This window comes from Dicentrarchus labrax, unplaced genomic scaffold (genome assembly GCF_905237075.1).
Source record: "Dicentrarchus labrax unplaced genomic scaffold, dlabrax2021, whole genome shotgun sequence".
Taxonomy (NCBI): domain Eukaryota; kingdom Metazoa; phylum Chordata; class Actinopteri; family Moronidae; genus Dicentrarchus; species Dicentrarchus labrax.
In genome coordinates, this window is record NW_026136717.1 from 15,223,528 (window position 1) to 15,244,496 (window position 20,969).

The following is a 20,969-nucleotide window of genomic DNA, read 5'->3' on the forward strand; positions in this document are numbered from 1 at the left end:
AAGTCTGAGATAGATGATGATTTTAAAATGATTGTGATAAGTAAATCAATTAAAACCTGTATAAAAGCCCCCCCCCCACAGAACAACACAAACAAACTTATTATAGTAATAAATAGTACCTTTAGTAACAACGTTCATATTAAAAAAAGCACAATAAAATACTTTAAGTCCACTAATGTACATATTTCAACAACATCATAATATTAAGATCTTTACAGCAGATTTTTGCTCATTGTTAAGTTAAATTGCAGACATTTATACAAGCCGATCATGTATTTTAAGTTAGAACAAATACGCCTTCTTTAAAATGATACAAAAAACAACTGAGAAGCGACTTTTGTCTGGAGTCACTCAATAAAGGAATGTAAGATGTCAGATAAGGCACAGTGACATGAAAACAAAGCTATTCCTGTTTATCTAAGTGAGATTCTTCAGAGGACTATAATGCTATCATCTTTTGACCTAAGACTAAGGACAGCCCAACTGCTCACCTAAATAATAAACTAAGCATCATTTTCATTTTATTTGGCAAGATAGCATTGAATGCGATCCATAACCACTTTTAGTCATACTAAAAGACTAAAGTCTAGCTTCTGACTGCATGATGTCTCTTAGGCGTAGTTGTTGTTGTGCTCGATCTTGGTCACCATGGTGGAAACCAGCCGCTCTAGCTGCTCCGCTCGCTGCTTGCCCGTTTGAAGGACCTCCTCGTGATTGGCCTTCTCTTCGCTGTCGTAGTCTGTCACCGCCTGGTTGGTGATCAATGAGAGGGCAAAGACCTTCATGCCGCAGTGACGCGCGATGATCACCTCGTGGACTGTGCTCATGCCTAGCGAGGAAAGGGAGAGAATCAATATATGCAAGATATAAAGGTTTCATTACTCTACTACGCTGATTTCTGTAGGGGAACAAGTCTCCATATCTGACAGAAGAATTAAAAATGGGCAAATAACAGGTGTATTTTTACATAAAAGCCTTACATAATGCAACTTTAAAGGCACATTTTCCATATATCATTGCTGCCCACCTAACTGTAACATATATATATAAAATAGTCTGTATTGATGGCTAATAAGTCCATAAATACTACTCACCGACAGCATCAGCGCCCAGTTTGTGCAGCATACGGCACTCTGCAATAGTCTCGAACGAGGGTCCACCCAGCACGCAATAGACACCCTCTTTCAGGAAGTCCCCGTAGCCGAGCTCCTGTCCCACGTCCATGGCCAGCTGCTGCAGCTCTCTGTCATAAGCGTCGGACATGCAGGGGAAACGCACACCGAACCTGCGAGGGCAAGAAGTAGAGGGACAGGTGGAAGGTTTAGTGAGGATAAAGACCAGAGCAGTGCCGAGGCTAATAACGCAGAATGTCTACTGACAGGTTCAACAGGCCTAGTTTATTATTTAAAAGTGTTTCCAACATGCCCCCGGTGAAGGAGACTTTAAATGTACAGCATGTTTTAATACACACACTCCATACACATACCTCTCATCGTTGGGTCCAGACAGTGGATTGTTGCCAGCGAAGCCGGGCATGTTGAGGTGATCTTTGATGATCATGATGTCTCCGACTTTGAAGTCCTGATTGAGGCCCCCGGCCGCGTTTGTCAGCATCACCGTCTCCACACCGAGCAGCTTGAAGATACGTATGGGCAGTGTAATCTGAAAAGACACACATACAGTAGATAAATATAGATGTTGCATAACCATTCAGAGGTTTAGTTGGCTTAAAGGATCTTTCAGCGGTGTGACAGGATGTGGAACATTTTTAAAGGCCACAGATTTCATGGCAAATTGCTACTTGATGCAGTCAGTTGCAAGAGTTCAAATGCACACACACCTTCTGGATTGGGTAGCCTTCGTACAAGTGGAAGCGCCCCTGCATGCAAACACATGGCCTCCCCCTTAGGGTGCCGAACACCAGCCGACCCGCGTGCCCGTGCACTGCAGGGAAAGAAAAAAAACAAAACACAAACCAGTCAGTAAATATCAACAGAAAATGGGAACCAGTCACCTGAGAGGTTTTTTTTATTAAAGTTAAACTCACCAGTGCTCTGTGGAAAGTTGGGGATGTCCTTGTAGTTGAAGGCTACCTGATCCTTTAACATGTCAGCAAGGCCTCCGAGCCCCGAGCCGCACACAATGCCCACGGTGGGTCGAACGTCTGTCTGGGCCATCAGCCAATCGGCAGTGGCCTTGCAGTCCTCGTAGCTGAACCTGGATGACATGAAAAGAGAGTCAGAGGTTAGGATGACCGCGGTTTCACATCTCTTTGCCTCTCCTAATTCATTAAGCAACATGTGATCATTATTATCAGATTACAGGGGAAGATGCCTAATCTGAGAACTGCTACTAATAGGGTTATGACTTTTGAAGAGACCCACACACACATTCCTGCTGAGTCACAGCAGTATTACGCCTCTCATGCACTTCAATGGTGACACGCTCACACTTGTCTGTGGGGTTGAAATATTACACTCCCAAATCCCATGTGATTTGTTCTTTTCATTTGACAAACTGCTCCATTCACCCCCACCCAGGCATGCATCTATAGATATATTATACTTATAAAACTGGAAAAGTAAGAATTGTAGTTCTCACAGAAAAGTCTTGACAAGTAATATTGATATTAATAATGGTATAATCAGCAAAAATGTGCATGAGTTTATATTAACTGTCAAAGACACTAAGGACTCCTTCAGGAATAAATGAGTGGTTTTTCATGTAACCTCAGCTGCCCACAGCGCATGTGCCCTTTTTTTTCTGGCACCCAGCCAAACATTCCGGGTATATTTTTTACCCACACTCCTGACCGACCCATGAAGGGGCCATGTGTTCAGCAGCATGGGAAGAGGACAGATGAAACTACAGTTTGTACAAAAAAAAAAAAAAAAATAGTCTACTCACCCTTTGTTTGCCTCTGGAAACATTGTGGAAGATTAAATAAGTGTCTGATGAGGGAAGAAAAACGCGAAAAATCAAGTTCCAAAGAGGAAAAAAGTTGAATAACAGCTGTTGAAATTTTAAAAATATTATACACAAGCCGGTGGTAAAAGTGTTTTAGTTTTTAAATGTCTTCTCTTGAGTTCTTCTGGTTTGGCGTCCTGTTGCAGTCTTCACTTCTTCTCACTTGTGTCTGAGGATAAGGGCGCAGTTGCCGGCTCTATTATAGGCCCAGAGACCCCCCCCCTTCCTCTGCCCAGGATGACGCATGTGGGTGCTGCAGCCTCATTGGCTGGGCGGACACACCTTCAAAATAGTATCCAATTTTGAAGACCAACTATATTTTATCCCCCTCCCTCTTCCCAGCAGCGGTTGCTGATGTTCACATCCTGATATACTTGATGTCCACATGTGAGCAGGAAGGGAAAGTTGTTTCAACATCCATTCAGCAATGATCAATCGGAGTTTATTGATCAACATGCTAGTTATTATCCCAGATGCAAAACAAGATATGTTGTGCGTTTCCAGCGTGATTCAGCAGGTTGCGAAACATTATTATGAACATCACGTGTCTGGCCGGTCCATCACACACACTGTCATCACACACGTCAACACATGCTGACTTTTAAACAAATTATATCCTAATGCCAGAAACTAAGCAAGCGATTACTGCACTTGAGTACAATTGTATTGTAGTTAATTGAGTATTTTTATTTAATGGAACTTTATACCTCAGCTCTTTTACATTTGACAGAGAAAAAGGTGAGCTAAAGTTGCTTTTTTTCTTACAAAACATACTGTAATTAACGTGATGCATTGATATGACATGCAATGTTATAGATTAAATAATTAATTGTTATATGTCAAACAACCCCAAATGCATTAATAATAATAATGATAATAATTATTATAATCACTTAATGTAGTATACTAGCTGATAACAAGTACAGGCCTATTTACTTTAGTAATATATGGAACGAGGTCTTTAAAGGTCCCTTCCAGGACTATGTCTATTTGATATGTATTTTCTTAAAAGAAAAAGTACAATTTCCACATTAAAATCCTTAAAAAGGCACCCACTCCTTCTACCTCATTAATAATACCAAAACTGTACATATGAAAAGTTGTTGAAAGCCTTTTGTGTCTGCCGAGGGGCTGATACATTGCCTCAAGTGATGAGGAAATCTGTTTAACTTGAAACTGGTTAAAGCTGAACCACAGATGGACTGCTAAAGCAGGCAAGAAGATATTGTATGTAGCTAAATATGTGAATGGGATGCCACAGTGGTTTAGACAACCATAATAATCCCGTGATGTTCATAGTTTAAGTCTTCCTTATTTCCTGCTTCCTCTCCACCTCTTGAAATAAGGACTTAAATTTCCTCCAAAATATATCTAAAAGAAAACCCAGGTGGTGAAGTTTTGGGTTTGACCAAAAGGCACAACTGTGTATCACATCAGTGAAAGGAAATGTTACAACAGTGAGTAAGGGAGGTGTGCAGTGAGTATAGAAGTGGTATTGATCCTTGAGGAGTTCCACATGTGACTTCTGCAGCTGATAAAATAATCAATTGAAGAAAGTTATTCCTATTTCAACAGGAGGGGGAACGAATCCAGGGTCGTTCCAGGACACACCATCCAACTGCTTTAATCTATCAATTGAGAATGACCTGATCAATGGAGCCAAAGGGTGCTTTAAGGTCTAGAAGGACCAATACAGTACTGATCAGCAGTTTAGAGGTGGAGTTTAAAAAAACCCGACTAAAACTTTATAAAAAGTTATTGCCAAAGAAAAACTGCTAGTGTTGGGAGTAACAAAGTAATGCAATACTGTAATACTGTAATTTTGGCAGTTACTAGTAATTTAACTAATTACATTTTCAAAATAAAATAAAATCACTTGTTACTTTTGTGTTACTGTTTGGTGTGTGTGTGTGTGTGTGTGTGTGTGTGTGTGTGTGTGTGTGTGTGTGTGTGTGTGTGTGTGTGTGTGTGTGTGTATGTGTGTGTGTGTGTGTGTGTGTGTGTGTGTGTTGTAAATGGGGCATATTACAACCCAGTAAGTCATAAATAAACACTGCATTCTTTTGATCATTTATGGCTCCGCATTGTACTCATGTGATATGTTCCAATCGAGCACACACAAACACGCACAGTCACGTCACGAGGAATATCACCTGGACTGAACGTCCTGTAATCGATGTGCCATAATAAATATGAAAAAAAACGATACATTGAGCAGCGATGGACATACAGTCAAGGAAGCAAACTGAGTGTGAAACTGCAGGAAACACACATTAGTGGATTCTTTTTTAGCCACAAAGAGGTCATTTAAAGTTCTACCAAAGTGCATAGCAAAATATAAGTAAAGTATCAAGTTCTAATTTTGCAGAAAAAGCCCTTTTTTTGAATTTGATTCCCTTAACATGGTGCAGATCCTCCAGGCTACCTGCGCTGTGTTGTGTCGGCAGCATGTCAAAGTTGGCATCTGAGATTGTCTTCCAGGGAGTTCAGTTCCTCACATAGATTCGAATCGTCAACCCTTTTAGTACTGTGACAACTACTTCACAGAGAGATGTCAGACCAGAACTCACAGTCCGAACTTACAAGAGTGTGTTGAAAGCAGAGCTTGTAACAAAATAATTCATCCTTTGGACAAAAAGCAAATTGCTGCTGTCTAAGTGCTGTCTAACACATCAGTCCAGTCAAACCATTCAGTGACCCCCCCACCTTATTGATGGCTGGCATTGTCATCCTGTAAGATACCACTTCCAGCTAAATAGAAATGTTACATCACTGGATAAAGGTGATCACTCAGAACAACTTTGTATTGATTTTCAGTTACCCTTCCCTCTAAGGGAACAAGTAAAATCAAACTATACCAGTAAATTGCCCTCCCCAGCTTTACAGAGTCACCAGATTCCCTCACTGTAGGGGGTCAAGCATTCATACCTGTACTGATCTCTTGGAGAAGGATGACTCATCTAACCATATTACTATTTTACACATCTCTGTAGACCAGTGCCTATGTGGCTTTTGCACCACTGAACCCTAAAATGTGCATTTATCTTTGTAATGATGGGTTTATGCAGTGCAACTGTAATAATCCCCCCTGCTCAGCGTTTTTATACATGCCACAGAGCATGTATATACACATTTACTACATTTACTGAGGTTTTTCCTTTAATTTGTCATCTGTATGTCAATAGCTTGCAGGGACACAAAGACTGAAAGCACAGTGCCAGAGACTTACGCAACAAAAACTTTTGATGTTGCTGCAAATTGCACTGCTCCCTGACAAAGGTTACATAACACCACGCCCCCTTTTTGGGCTTTTATTTGTAAAAGAATTATATTACAAATTTTTTTTAAATGGTATATTCCAGGGTCAAGTCAACCCATAATCATTATGCAAGTTGACATAAGCCAGTTATTGACCTTTGCCTTGGTTTACTTATGTAGTATTACACAGGTAAATACAGACCTAAGACCACCACCAGACAAAACATGGAGAGCCTACAGCACAACAGACAGGCTGACGTAGCTGGACCTTGAGTTGTTGTTTGGCATTGACACATTAGAGGACAGTCGTCAGCCGTGGTGTGTATTATGATTTCCTACCGAGTCAACCACCTCTCTGTTTGGGTTCTGGCTTCTTCATATCTCTTGTTCTTTTTAAGAGCAGTGGTTAACTGATAACACAATACGAGTCGTTCACCCGTTGACCTCTTCAACCCTCCCCTCGGTTATAGCTAACACGCCTAAAACTCAGCCAATGAGTGGGGGCCATCTGACAGCAGCACTTCGGCCTATGGTAACCTGTTTACCCATTCCTCAGTTTTTACACCCGAATGAAATGTCAATAAAAATGTTCCTGTAGATTCTCCTAATAGAGACGCTGGTAGTAGCAGGAAAGTCACATGGCTACAGTCGGGTGTCTGGTGCTGAACATACTGAAACTATGTTTATGTCTTTCAACCAGTTTCTCAGTCACAACCTCAATTTAAAGTTATGAAACCTACATACACTATCAAGACCATCAGGTAGAGGACTGGCAGTTTTTATATTGTTATTCTTAATGCCTGCCACCTAGTTGGATTTGGTTGGATATCCCTTGAAATCAATGAAATGAGGCGGTGCAGACACTACAGCTTTGTTGCTGCTAAAGTTAAAGTAAAATGTTGATGTTGACTGGTGCCAACACATCATATCTTTCATAAAACCCTTTGATACCCAGTTGATGTCTTAGCAGGTTTTAAAGCACCACTACCATATGAGTTCTTAACCAATTCTATTTTTGTGTAAACACAGGAAGATGCTGGGACTTGTCAACTTATACGTTAGATGTTTCAAATCTTCAGGAGTATTAGGCGCTAAATGATTACTGATAAAACAGCATGCTCTGTAAAAAGGTACTGAATCCTCAAAATCCAAATTAAAACCTACAAAGATTAATTGCTTTGCTGGAACGCATATTTCTAAATTCATACTGAAATTTTAGCCTATAAGCTCACTTGTGCTTGGTGTTAACGTGGTAACCAGTTGTACTTTATTTGTATTTTGATTTGCTGTCTGATGAACAGCCATGTCTTAGAGTGTTTGATAATCAAATGGTTGATTTTGGTTGGCATGTCTTTTTAAATTGTTCATCAAATGAAACCACATCATCTCCTGCTCCATGAGTCAGACCATGTTAAATGTGATTCCTCCAGCTGATATTTGCTTTTGTGGATGTAACTTTACATTTTTGTCATTGAAGAGACGTGCCAGCCAAAAGTCAAGGACTCAACCTCTGTTAAATAACAGAAGGCAGACAATCGCAACCCATCCGAGCGTATCCCCTTGATTTTCCAGCTTATGATCTAACATCATTGACCGACCTTAAGGTTGCCTAAGCCACTGTTACCTAAATAAAATAAAATAAAATAACGTATTTCACAGGGTTTGAACATTGTTAGAAACATTTAGGATAATGTAAGTACACAACTCTAAATATATAACATAGGTCTAGTGTTTATAGCCATTTTTTCAGCAGACATGTGAGACGATGGCATGTGCTTATTAAAAGATTTCGCGTGAAGTTACAGTAGCTTTCAGAGGAGTTTAATGGCTTGTTTCATCTCCAAAGCCCATGATTTCAGGTCAGGACCTCACCGTGTGAGAAATGTCAACTTGCGTTAGCTCTGGCAGCTTTGCAAATGATATCAAACACGGCAGATGATTGCTGTGGAATGCATATCGGGATGCGTGACATTACAAACCGGTATGTCTCTGCAGAGTCTGTCTATATCGTATCCTAAGCTTGACCAGTGTCTCTGCTCAGCAAGTACAAACACTGTAAGGAAAAGAAAAATGCTGACAGTGAGATGACAGATTTCTGATGGCGTTTATCTGTGTTTGATCTCCCTGTGACTTTGGATCCATGTCATCAGGGGATGACTCATAGTGGAATTAAAGTATTTCGTTCCTTTGTTACTCCCAACACTGGCAATTTTTATTTGGCAATTACTTTTTATAAAGTTCTAGTCTGGTTTTTTGAAACTGCACCTCTAAACTGCTGATCAGTACTGTATTGGTCCTTATTGACCATAAAGCACCTTTTGGCTCCATTGATCAGGTCATTCTCAATTGATAGATTAAAGCGGTAGGATGGTGTGTCCTGGAATGACCCTGGATTGGTTCCCCCTGCTTTAGCAGTCCATCTGTAGTTCAGCTTTAATCAGTTTCAAGATATGCAGATTTCCTCATCACTTGAGGCAATATATCAGCCCCTCGGCAGACACAAAAGGCTTTCAACAACTTCTCACATGTTCAGTAGTCCTCACCAACACCTGTAAATAGATTTTGATGTGTAAAATTAGTGGAGTTACCCTTTAAAAGCCCTCCACGCCAATATGTGTGATTTGATATTAAATGTTTTGGCTAGTGCAAGGCCTTTTCCCTACGTCACCCCAAATTCCTTTGCTTTTAGACTGTTTCTTAATCACTGCTAGGAACTCATAACTCCCTGCTGTTGGCCAGGATAGATCTTTTGTTCAAGAGTTCCAGTTAAAATGATGCTACAGGGTCTACAGTAAATATTGCACATTCTTTTTATGCTGTTGTACTGGCTGTATTTTATATGCCTCCCTCTGCCCTATTGCTGGAGATGTCCTACATAAAAAACAATTTGTATTGGCTGACGACAGAATGTTAAAGATAACTGAACTGTTTTGGTTGTCTGACCCTCAGAGGAGCAGCTTAGTGTTAAGGGTACATGGTGACATGAGCAGTATATAACCATGCCAACACAGACCAAAACAACTGTGTCCATACTATGTTTTCTTCCACCCATAACAGGTTTTCTTATCTTTTATTCTGCTCACTATATTATTCTTCATGTTTGCTTTTTAAGTGCTGTGGAAAATTATTTGATGTCACTGAGAAAACAACCTAAATCAGCCTTTTACCTGGCCTTGACATTTTTCTAGAACTTTACAGAATTGGCTGTCCTGCTCAACAAACAAACCTACTTAACGCATACTAAATATTGATCTTATGGGACAAATGACACAGTGAGGCCTGATGCCCCATTTTCAAAATCACTTACCAGACAGGTTTTTTGGGGGGTGGGTGGGTGGGGGATATGGTGCATTTGTAGTGTTGTTAAAAAGATTCCCACACACACAACACTTGTACATCAAACTCATTGCTCCCTGCAGACCTTCTACAGAGTAAGAGTCCTTTATTCAAATGTTAAAATAATTGGACATTTTCTTACTTAAGCACCTCCCCTGTGCAGCTGAATTCCACAGATGTCACGCTGCACAGCTGAAGGCACTGATTACATAGTTACTTATAGTCCAAATGAAAACAAAGTACATTTAAACTGGAAAATATATTCATATTCATACCAGGCCAATATCTAATATCAATATCTAAAATGTTAAATATACAGTAGCTCAGAGCACCAGGGGAGTGTTTGTATCAGCACAGGAGTTTGGACTGCCAGGAAGTGGAGGTTTTCAGGCCTGGGGTGGGGGAAATGGAGATGGGGAGCTGGAATGGGCACCAGAATTGGAGCCAGGCGAGCAGGCAACATAGCCAGAGTCAGCAGAGACAGAGCATGGGAGAGGTAAAGAGACCGAAATGAGGATGTTGTTGGAGAAAGCTAAGAAGAGAAAAGGAAAAAATTACCAAAACTAAATCTCGAACTGGCCTTTAGTTCTTTCCTACGAGCTTTGTGAAATAAAAGGCTGCAAGACAGATGCTGAGCTGGCCTTTTGCTGTTTGACTAGTAAGTAATATTAGCTAGCTTACTATGTCTTGTGTTGCTGGATTTGATGTTTGGCTGTGTTGGCAAAGTTGTCGACTAGTTAACTTTTCAATCATAAGTAGTCATAACAAATGCATCAGTACAGCTGTCCGTAATAAGTGAATTGCACTCTGCAACTGGGAGCGTCAAATCTTAAAAAAACACTGAATCCTACATAATATTGCTTTAAAGCTGCAAAATCATGTCAGTATATGAACTAAGTAAAAAAAAAAGAAGCAGTAGAATCTGAAAAAAATTTAAAGTTTCTGCTCACACGATATAAGTGTTTGATGCAGCTTATTGATGACTGGAAATGTGAAAGAAATGTAGACTTTGACTGAAGTACATCGACTGAGCTTTTTCTGTTTAATAATCTAATTGAGGTGGATCTCTTTTTTTCTTTTTACATTTTTGTATTTGTTTGGACAAAATTTTTTTTTTTGCGGGATTACCTAATTATCAACCGTGTGACAACTGCTGTTATATCTCCAGAACATGAAATTGATTGCCTTGCACTGTTGAGTTTATTTGTTTCACAACTCATGCAGTAGCAGCAGTAGAATCCCTGTCAAAGGTAAAACATGAAATGGAGAAAAAACAGTAAAAACATGTATCTGAAAATACCAATACAGAAAACACAGACTGCAGAGAAGTGGGTACTTGCAGCAATAACAAGGCGTAACTCACTTTTAAGGTGTCAACAAAAGATAATTTACAATGACATTTATGCATTTTTGATAGGACACAAAAGGAATATGCTGTGTCAGTTAAAGTGCCACTGAAAAGAGCTGCTTAGCCTTGTGTGCGCTTTGAGGGATTTATGGTGTGATATGTTGTCAGGAGTCATATGAGCTGCTCATGAGCATCTTCATGATTTGATCTGAACAGAAAGGGAAAATTGACAGCAAATGTTTTGGATCTTATCTCAAAGTAAAGTAAGCAAAGTAGATGGAAAATGATTGATGTGTAACTGCATTCACTCACAAGACACTCAACTGACTACTGGAATGTTTTTTTTATCGACAAAGCGATGAAACGTTAAATTCTCTTTACTGGGGAAGAGGGGAAGTTTGGTTGTTACAGCATCACAATAATAGAAATAAGTACAGATCCGTGCTGTCACTTGAGGATGGTCTAGACAGACTCTAGAAATCTGCTTTGCCACAGTGTCAAGCTGTTAAGCAGGAGACAGGGACATTTTCATTGCCTCATCATGGGAGCCACACTTGGCATCAGTGGGTTATACACATAAGATTATTTGCCACTGACCAAACACTCTAACAACACTGCTATCTTACAGATTTAAAAATTTGACATTAAAACCTGTTACCCTCCATTCGCACTACTTACCTGAGCAGCGCTTAACAGTTAACGGTTGCATGGTGTTTACACCGATGGCTGCGTAGCCATATGTTAACATATGAATGGATTCTGTCCACAGAAAGGTTAGAGAGCTTTTGTGCCTAGCACCAAACAGCAGACATGCTCATGGTTCTTGATTTTGCCTATAAAGACACACACACACACACACACACACACACACACACACACACACACACACACACACACACACATATATATATATATATATATATTATGTAGCCTATATAGACTTTGCTTTGTAGCCTTGACACGGTGTCTCACTGGCCAATAAAACTTAAATACGACTTTCCATAAAACCATAATTACTGGGAAAACAGCAAACTTACATTGTCTCCTGGTGTCATTACTGCAATAAAACATATGTTACATAAAACTGAAGCACTGACTGTCAGCAGTAGGTCATAACAAGTGCCAAATACCGTCAGTGTGTGTCCTTGTTAGGAGGACACATTCCTCTAACACTCCCACTGTTACATGAACAGCAATATGGAAAAGGTGCAGATAACGGGCCCTCCAGTCAGACTCAAAGCTACTGTCTAAGTTTATATGACAGGAGAAAAACCGTCAAAAAATATGTCCTGTGCTTTTTCCCAGTTCATACCTTGTTTTAGCTGGTGTATTGTGGTGCTATCTAACTTTCTATATCATATATATGTAAAAAATCTGTGCTGTTGTCTTTTAGCATTAACATTCAGGTAAGCTTCAAAAAAAGTTAAAATTTAGTTAAAAATGTTCCTTTGGAATGAGATAATTCTGCAAGTAAATACTTTAGTAAGTAAGTAAAGAAAATCACTCAACTAGTTAGAAGGAATACGAAACAAGATTTTAAGTGTCTTCTTTTAATGTTTTTGTCATGGTTATTTCTAATAATGAGGGAAATGATTTTTACATAACCTGCAGACGGCTTATCTGAAAGATAACGCTGGGAAAACAACCTTGTGACCAACGACTGGATACAATTCAAAGGTTGTGTTTTTATATTTACAGTGACACTGGCTGATGACGCTCAGAAAAATCCAGAACATGTAACTCATCAGTACCATAAATCCACAAATGCTTGCTTGGATATTTGCACACATTCATTCTATGTGACTGACTCAGCTGTAATTTCTAAAATTGTGAAAATCTCAGCATGCGATGAAGTAATATTTGACTCACTGCTCCAGATTCCTAACAACTCCCTAAATAGTAATTTTGTGTTCATGGTAAATGGTTCTAAATATACCTTTTGCACATTTAAGGTTGCAATACATATACAGTATACGTGTGATAGCTCAGGATATAGCAGACACATTTCACATGCACGTATGCAGCTGTAAAGGTTGGCATCAGTGGAACATTGTGGCTACTTGTGAAAACAGAACCACATGGTCTCATTTTCAAGGACTCTTTAAAAAAAAAACACAGCTGACCTTATTCACACGGTGGAGAGCAAGGTTGGAAACTATACCTGGAAGATATTACCTGGAACCTTTTCAGCAAAGCTGTGTTTCAGGACAACTATAACTGATTCAATTTAGCGGGGAAGTTAGTTACTGTAGCTGCTATTCATGGCCAGCCTGGACTCTGGTTGATACCACATCAATTCGATTATAGTAAAAACTGGATTCCTGAGATGCACCATGATTTGGCAGAGAATCTAGGGCTATGTGTACTGTTTCAAGATTCCCATAAGGCCAGACGGCTGTATATGAAGAAGATAAAAAGTGAGGTGAAAGGTGATGATGATTCAAGAGGCCTATGTGTGGAGCAGGTCCACAAACATTACTGGATTTATTTATTTCATATTAAAAACGATATGCACGATCACTTATAGGAAACAGATGAAACAAGATAAACCACAGTGCACCAAATGACTGATGACACACTAATAACGTGGGCGTGTAGGACCATTTGTGGGGACAGAGTTATGTAACAGATGACCCACATGACCTGTTTGTCTTTTCAGGTCTCTGTGCCAAAGCTCTGGATCAGCTGTGTTGCTCTCAGAAATGATCAGATGAAGCAATGTAGGTGAAAGAGGGAGCCAGTGCTGGTAAGAAACATAAACCAGTCAGCAACATATCCACCTTACTGGATATACATCACAGTAATATGTAAAATGCAGTAACAAAATCAAGTTTACATCACCAGAAGTCATGTATAATAGCCGGACAACCCGTTGTACAAATCAGTTTTCTAGCATAATTTATGTAGGCTGAACAGGACCACGAATAGATCCCTGGGGAGCTACTTACACAGTAAGTAACAACACACACAGAGATCCGTTAGAAAGGTAATTCTACACCATCTGCAAGCTACTGAGTCATCATAACCAATGGTTTAAAGTCTTTTAAAGGAAAAAGAATAGCATAATCAGCTGTCTCAAACGCTTTGGACAAGGGCTGTTACAAAGTCAGCGATTACAAAAACAGCAAAGATGTACTCTGTACCTACTATGGCCCAAATTGAAAAAAGATACAATGTGTAACATTTCCACATTAAAATGTCTATAAACCTATGTTTTATTATTCATGCCTTGCTTTTATAAAATAATTTAAAGCAAGAATTTCAACAAAACTTTATGTTGGTGACTTCTACTCTAATACACGGACAACAACCGCAAGGAACTAAGACTATGGTTGTCACTGGAACATCGGCATCTATTTCTTACGATTTACAACTGCACACATTTCATCTGGCAAACAAGCTAAAACATAAACACTTGTGAATCTAATAGACTCAAAGAGAAACTCTGAAGGGCCGAATGATTTGCTTAACATGGCACCAACAGCTCTTGATTATCTGCCACAGGTTTTAAAACACTGACCTTTTTAACCTGGTTTATCTTTAACATGCAGGTCTTGCAGAAATAACTGCTTGTTTGAGACTAATGGCATCCTGTCGCAGCAGGTCTGAGCTGCAGTGGAAACACATTTTCTAACAGTTACACAATAGGAAATGAAGCAAATGATGACCAGAACAGAGAAAGTAAAGTAAATTATATGACTAAGATATAAGATAATATGAGCTTTAGAATAAACATAAATAAAATTACTTTGTGAAGGCATTTAAGTTTGTGCTGACACGGAAAGATCAGATTGTCATCACTGTGAGAACCTGACTCAGCCTCGTGAAAGCATAAATTAGATGAGCTATTTGCAGATCGCCATGCTGCAGCGCATTAAATAAAACGAATTGAGAAGGAGAGCTTGCATATGCATTTGTATGTATCTGTATGTGTGTTCCCTTTATATTGTGATAACTGTTTCCTCCTGCGGGCTCTTTAGCAACTCTGGTTTGCTCTATCTGAGTTTGTTCTCTGTAGCAAAGCAGCCAATATTCAGTTTGAAAGCTGGAGTTTGCTGCCAATTTAAAGTGCAAATGAAAAATCTGAATTTGATATTCGAAAAAAACCACCAAATACAAATGTTCTTTTGCATTTCAACTTTTTAATAGATTTTTTTTTTAGCATTATTGTGGTTTCTCAACAAAGGGTCATATAGAAGACTTGTGCCACTTTAATTTTGGTGTGCTAGCGGCCCTGCATCGAGCATAAAAAAACGTAAAGAGCCGTGTAAAGGATTTGGTGGCCAGCACTGACTGATTTTTGCTCATGTCTGTATTGGAGTGTGTAGGAGAAACAATGGTAGCTATGAAACTCACTCCGGTCTGGGCTACTGTAGAAACATGGCGGTGCAACATGATGGACTCCATAGAAGATGGCCCGTGGCGTCTGTGGCTAAAAATGGCTACTTCTAAGGTATTGAACAACAATTCCACATATTTAGGTGATTATACACTTATTAAAACATGCCTATATTCAATTTCTCCCAATATATCCTCCTAAATATTACACATTGGAATTTAACAGGTTGCTTTGCAAGCTCCCATTATTGTTGTATATAGTTAGGTTGAGATTTGGTGACTGTGAAGGCCATACCAAATAATTTGCACGTTCCTACTTTCATACTAAACATATTATTCAGTGAGCTCCGGCATAGATATAAGCAGACCTGTCTGGATGTCACATGAGTGGAAATTAGGTTTCTAGTCATAAGATGAAGACTACAGGTCTTCTTCATAGAACAAATTGTTGAGACTGTTCATAATTCAATAAAAATAAAAACACATGATCCAGTTTAAAGAAGCACCAGCTTCTTATGATTAAAAAAGACAGATATCATTTTATTCTTCAGATAAGGATGTCTTACTTCGGAACTTCACCATACAAATGTTTGCTGCTACAGACTTCTTGCATCACCGATTTCCTCAGCATGCCTTTCTGGAGAGCTTGTGAGAAGTCTGAAGATATGCAGAAAGAAATCAAGGCCCAGTTTTAAAATGCAAACAACGCACAATGAACCTGAGAGGCAGGAGTCAGCAATCCAGGCGTTTTTATTTAAATGTTTCCAAATAGATTATTTAAAGTTTGTATTTTGTTGCTCCTCCTCTTACATCATCATTTACCAGAATTTTCCTCACAGGAGCTCATTTGAGTCCTCTGTAATTGAAAAAAATGTGGTTTGTAATATCCCTGAAACCAAAATACACTGTTTTCGTGTACATCATTGGTCAGAGTGAAACAGACTAGGACTATTATTGTTCTGTTGAAGAGCAGCGATGACCTCTTGGGGCTGCTATTGTTGATTACACCTACATTACACCAAGCTCACACTTTATTTTTTTTTATGTTTATTACAATCTAACATGAGATCCATCCTTAAATCAAAACACCATTCCAACAATATGAGACAAAAACAATCTTTAAAATTACATGAGTAGTTTGGTTGTTTTGGTATATATTTGGTGTCAAAAAGCATGCTCTTAATCTGTTCACTGCACTACATCCTCTGGCTCAAAATGGATAATTATAGTGAATTCAATAAAGTATTTTATTTAATTTCTAGTTTGTCTTATTTAGACATGTGATGGCCTGCTGCACAAAAAAATGACAAGCAGCACTTATGATTTTTGGCCACTTGATTTACATATTTATTCAAAAATAAGTACAAAAATCTAAATTCAACAAACCCCTTTCTTTTGTATCCATACAATACAATAAAAAAACTATACATGTATATATTTTCCCCTACACATTGTTTTGCTTCTACCTTTGATGAGTGTGTGTGTGGCAGATCACCAGCAGATGGAGTGAGAGATTAGTGTTTAACATATCCATCATGCCTTTATCAACTTGACTATTTTGGTTTGCAGTGAGCCTTAAACACAAGTAACAATGCAAAGCATGAGCAGCCATGCCTAAACTTCATGTTTCACACACTCATTTTCTTTGTCTCTTGGCGATTTTGTCCTGAAGACACTTGGAGACTTCTTCTCAGAGAGCTTTTGAGGCAACAGGTTGGTGTAAGAGTGATCGTCTTCTTCTATGTCGGCCAAAGTCCTGATGCCAGAACTGCTTCCTATAAGTCATCTCCTCAGGATGCTCTCTGCAGAAATGGGCTGAATGACCACAACTCAGGGTCTGTGCACAAATGCCTGCACATGTCTGTGTGTAAATAAATGTGTGTGTATGAAATGCTACGTGTTTTTTATTATGCAGTTTCTATTTCTATTATGCATGTTTGGATTTATTTATTTTGATTTATTAATTTAGACCTTTTTGGCTCTTTCTTTCTTTTTCTTTTTTTGTTTTCCTAAATATCTTTGTGTGTATAACATGCTTGTTTTGAGGGTGTGTGTGTGTGTGTGTGTGCAGGTGTGTGCACACATTTTCACACCTCTGTTTTCACTGTATGACCAAAACATTTTCCGAATACCAAACCATTTGGAGGAAGTCACTCAAACAGGCATCTGCAACTGATGTGTGTTTGTGTGTGGGTGTGTGGGTTTGGGGGAGTGGACCCTGCATGGTGAAGGTAGTGAAAGATAAAGAATAAAAAAAAGAAACAAAGAGGGAAGGCAGCTTGTGCAACATGTGATGGAAACCTTATCCTGGGCCGAAGACAGATCAACAAAAGAGAGCGGTGGAAAAAAGGAAGATGGAAGTGAAAAAACGAGGTAGCCTTCCGACCGCTTGTGTCTTTCTCTCCTTCCTTCATACCTCCTCTGTCTTTGTCTCTCTGGCCATTTAACATCTCCTGTTTTTGTCTGCTTCTTCTCTTCCTTCCTCTTTTTCTTTTTATATGTACATCTCATGCTCTCTTTCTCTTTTCCTTTCCCTCCCTCTTCTCTTTTCTTCTTCTCCCTCCTCTCTTGACTCCCTCTCAGTGACCGCTGACCTCCGTGACATAGTTTTCCTAAAACTCTCGCCGGTCTGAAAACAGAGAAGCAATGTCTTGGATTCTATTGGCTAAGCGAGGTCACATTCTTTCATACATACATGAAATGGGTTCAATACAGATACAGAGGAACATTAAGCCTTTATTCTGTATAGTATTTAATGTCATATACCTTTTGGAATACATGAGGCTGGCCTCTTTCATCTGGTATTTTGAGCTTCTTCAGAAGACAAAATGTTTCTATGATGTGTTTGATGAAGTGGTTTGTGATTTAAGTAAGCAAGTAAGTAAAGCTTTATTTATATAGCACCTTTTTGACACAGATATCAAACAAACAACAAATATACATATGGTATAACCATACCCAATCAAACAAACATATGTAAGATAAAACAAGAGGGAAGGATAAATTAAAAGAGTGATGACAGATGAGAAAACAGCCTTATATGTAATCAGTAAGATCTTATAGTTGATTCTGAATTTTAACGGAAGCCAATGAATGGATGCGAGAACAGGAGTAATGTTGGAGCAACGGTTGGTTGTGGTTAAAAGTCTGGCGGCTGCATTTTGTACTAACTGTAAACGATTTAACGAAGCTTGTCTGAGGCACATTTAGAGGGAGTTACAGCAATCTAGACGGGAGAAAATGAAGCTGTGAATTAATTGTTCAAGATCACTGGAGGACAGGACATTTTTGCTATATTTTGTAGCTGCAGGAAACAGGACTGGACGGTCTGGAAGTTTTGTAACATGAAGGTCAAATGTCATAATTATGCTATAATATACTCCAATAATGCAATAAGTTTTATAGGAGGCTGATTTCTTGCACACGTTTAAAAAAACAAAAGCTTCACACTTTTCTCTGTGAGGCTGACAGTGCTTATATGCTGATGTTTAGCATGTAATCGTAAGGTAATATTTACAGTGTTCATCTTTGTTCTTTATCTCTGTTGCTTGTTAGCATGCCAACGTTTGCTAATTAGCACTAAACACAAAGTGCAGGCGAGGAAATTGGGAATGTCATTAGTTTTACAACTCAGTCAGAGGATCAGCAAAGTTCAAAATTCAACCCGAGGAGGCCATGAGGCATTTTACTCAAAATAACAAATGTCAATCTCACAATGGAGCTAGGACAAAGGTCGGGGCATCACCAAAATCAACGATTCATCATCAGGGAGCCATGAATGTCTGTATAAGACTTCATGGCAATCTGCTGAATAATGGATGAGATATTTCAGTCTGGACCAAAGTGGTGAGCCGACCAACTTACCCCCACAGAGGCTTGTAGTTTGGGTGGCAAAAAACGTTTTATAAAAATGTGTCAGATACTGATCAAATAGTAAAACTGTACTGCCTACTGGTTTGTCACTATTCTAACCAGACAAAAACACATCTTATCCACAAAAGCCCCATGCAGGACTCATGTAGTAAAAGTATTTCTATAATCGTGGATCTGATAGGATTGCTGTTTTTCTGCCCTAACATGATCCCAAAGGAGTAAAAGGACATGCACAGGGATGTTTCTCTTCCTGAGTTATGGATCTATCTAATTAGCCATTGTACCAGATGTACATGAGGCAATATTCAGACAATAATCCTTTTAGTTTCTTTGATCATGCTATTCGTCAGCTGCTTTAAGGATTCAGGTGAAGCTCCCCACCCAGGAAGCCCAGCATGACCCTAACCTAAAAGGAGCCAAATCCTCATGAAATCGTCACTAGAAGGTAAACACACACATATAATCTGGGCCCCCATGGATTCAGGGCCCCATTGCTCCGGATAAGGGGAGCCCCAAACTCTGCAGGACAGGAGAGGGTGTTGAGGAGGAACAACACCCGCTGGCAGGTTGGAGGGGCCCCGCTGATTGATGTGCGTGTGAAACCAGCCGGGCCAAATATTGCGCAGTGCTGAGTTTATTGTGCGGTGCGTCTCAGCTGCAGATTCATGCGTCTGCGCCCCGCCTGGCTGACTCTCATCTGAACATACGGTAAATTTAACTCCCGTCAAAACAAAGTTAAAAGGCAAACTTTGAATGGTGGGCTGACAAGTTGCCCTTTCTACTTTCTTTGGAATAAAAAAAAACACTATTATGCTGCTCCTATGGAGACAGACTAACTCTATAGGGAGTAACACCATATATTTTGTTTTATATATATTATATATAATCAGATTTCCAGACCTTCATGTTTACAATAAAAATCGTATATTACTAATAAAGCATATGTAACTGTCATGGATGCGGGAATTAGTGGTGCTGAGGGGCATCACCTAATAAAAATTTAAGTAAAAATCTAAGTAACCAAAAACGTCATAGTTCAATCCAGCCAGCTAGAGCTAGTACATAAGGTAACCGCAATTGCTGCCACTGTACAGTGAGAAATATAGACCATTAGCACAGCAGGATGTGTGATTTGGTTATAGATCTAAATCATTAAATATATTGAGTTATTTGAGTTTCTTTCAGGACCCCCAACTCTGACTGACTTCCAGCATCTCTCATAACTGTAGCCTAAAGTCAGATAGTCAATCTCACCTTCTTTACCACATTTTTGACACAGCTTAAAAACATTACCATCCAACATACATGCCAAGTCTTGATCATCTGCACATCAGAGGATGTTAAGGTTTTCAGCCATTTCATGAAAAATTCATAGCAATGATATAGTTGTAACATAACAATTTTCTTTTAATGTACAAAATGTTTTGCAGGTAAAAACTAAGATTACATTTTAACACTTGATCTTACTTTTAAAGAATCAACAACTTCTGAAGTTTCTATTCCCATTGGAACTCCTTTAGTATATTTCTAAAATAAATAAATAAATGAATCAAATCAAATTAAATTAAATACAGTATTGGAAGTTGCAAGTTCATTTATTAAGCAGCTACAAGGAACTTTCATGTTGTGTTGATTCTAGTGCCCCTAGTGGACAAGAGTGGAAGTGTTTCTATTGTCTCGTTTCATTGATTTTCAAGACCGAATCCAACCTGGTTTCAGGCATGAACGGCACTGAGAACTACTAAATAGAAGCAGTCCTCTTTTTGCTGATGGTCTTGTTTTTTTATGTAGGTCATATAGAGCGATCAGTAATAAATTGAGACTGTTTCATAAACAGTTCAAAACTCCT

General features: G+C 39.1%; 1 protein-coding gene and 1 long non-coding RNA gene across 2 annotated transcripts; one reads left to right on the forward strand and one right to left on the reverse strand.

The window, feature by feature from the left end:
- Window positions 1-97: 97 nt before the first annotated feature.
- pnp5a (purine nucleoside phosphorylase 5a) lies at window positions 98-3,144 on the reverse strand. The gene is made up of 6 exons (XM_051428621.1): window positions 2,908-3,144; window positions 2,048-2,217; window positions 1,841-1,944; window positions 1,487-1,662; window positions 1,095-1,285; window positions 98-829 (listed from the first exon to the last, which is right to left on the reverse strand). Exons 1-6 carry the CDS (start codon window positions 2,928-2,930, stop codon window positions 612-614), a joined length of 882 nt encoding a protein of 293 aa, XP_051284581.1. The 5' UTR covers window positions 2,931-3,144; the 3' UTR covers window positions 98-611.
- Window positions 3,145-13,343: 10,199 nt separating this feature from the next.
- On the forward strand, window positions 13,344-17,138 carry LOC127379666 (uncharacterized). The gene is made up of 3 exons (XR_007888352.1): window positions 13,344-13,860; window positions 15,231-15,362; window positions 16,920-17,138. It is a non-coding gene; the product is annotated as an uncharacterized LOC127379666 (long non-coding RNA).
- Window positions 17,139-20,969: the final 3,831 nt, after the last annotated feature.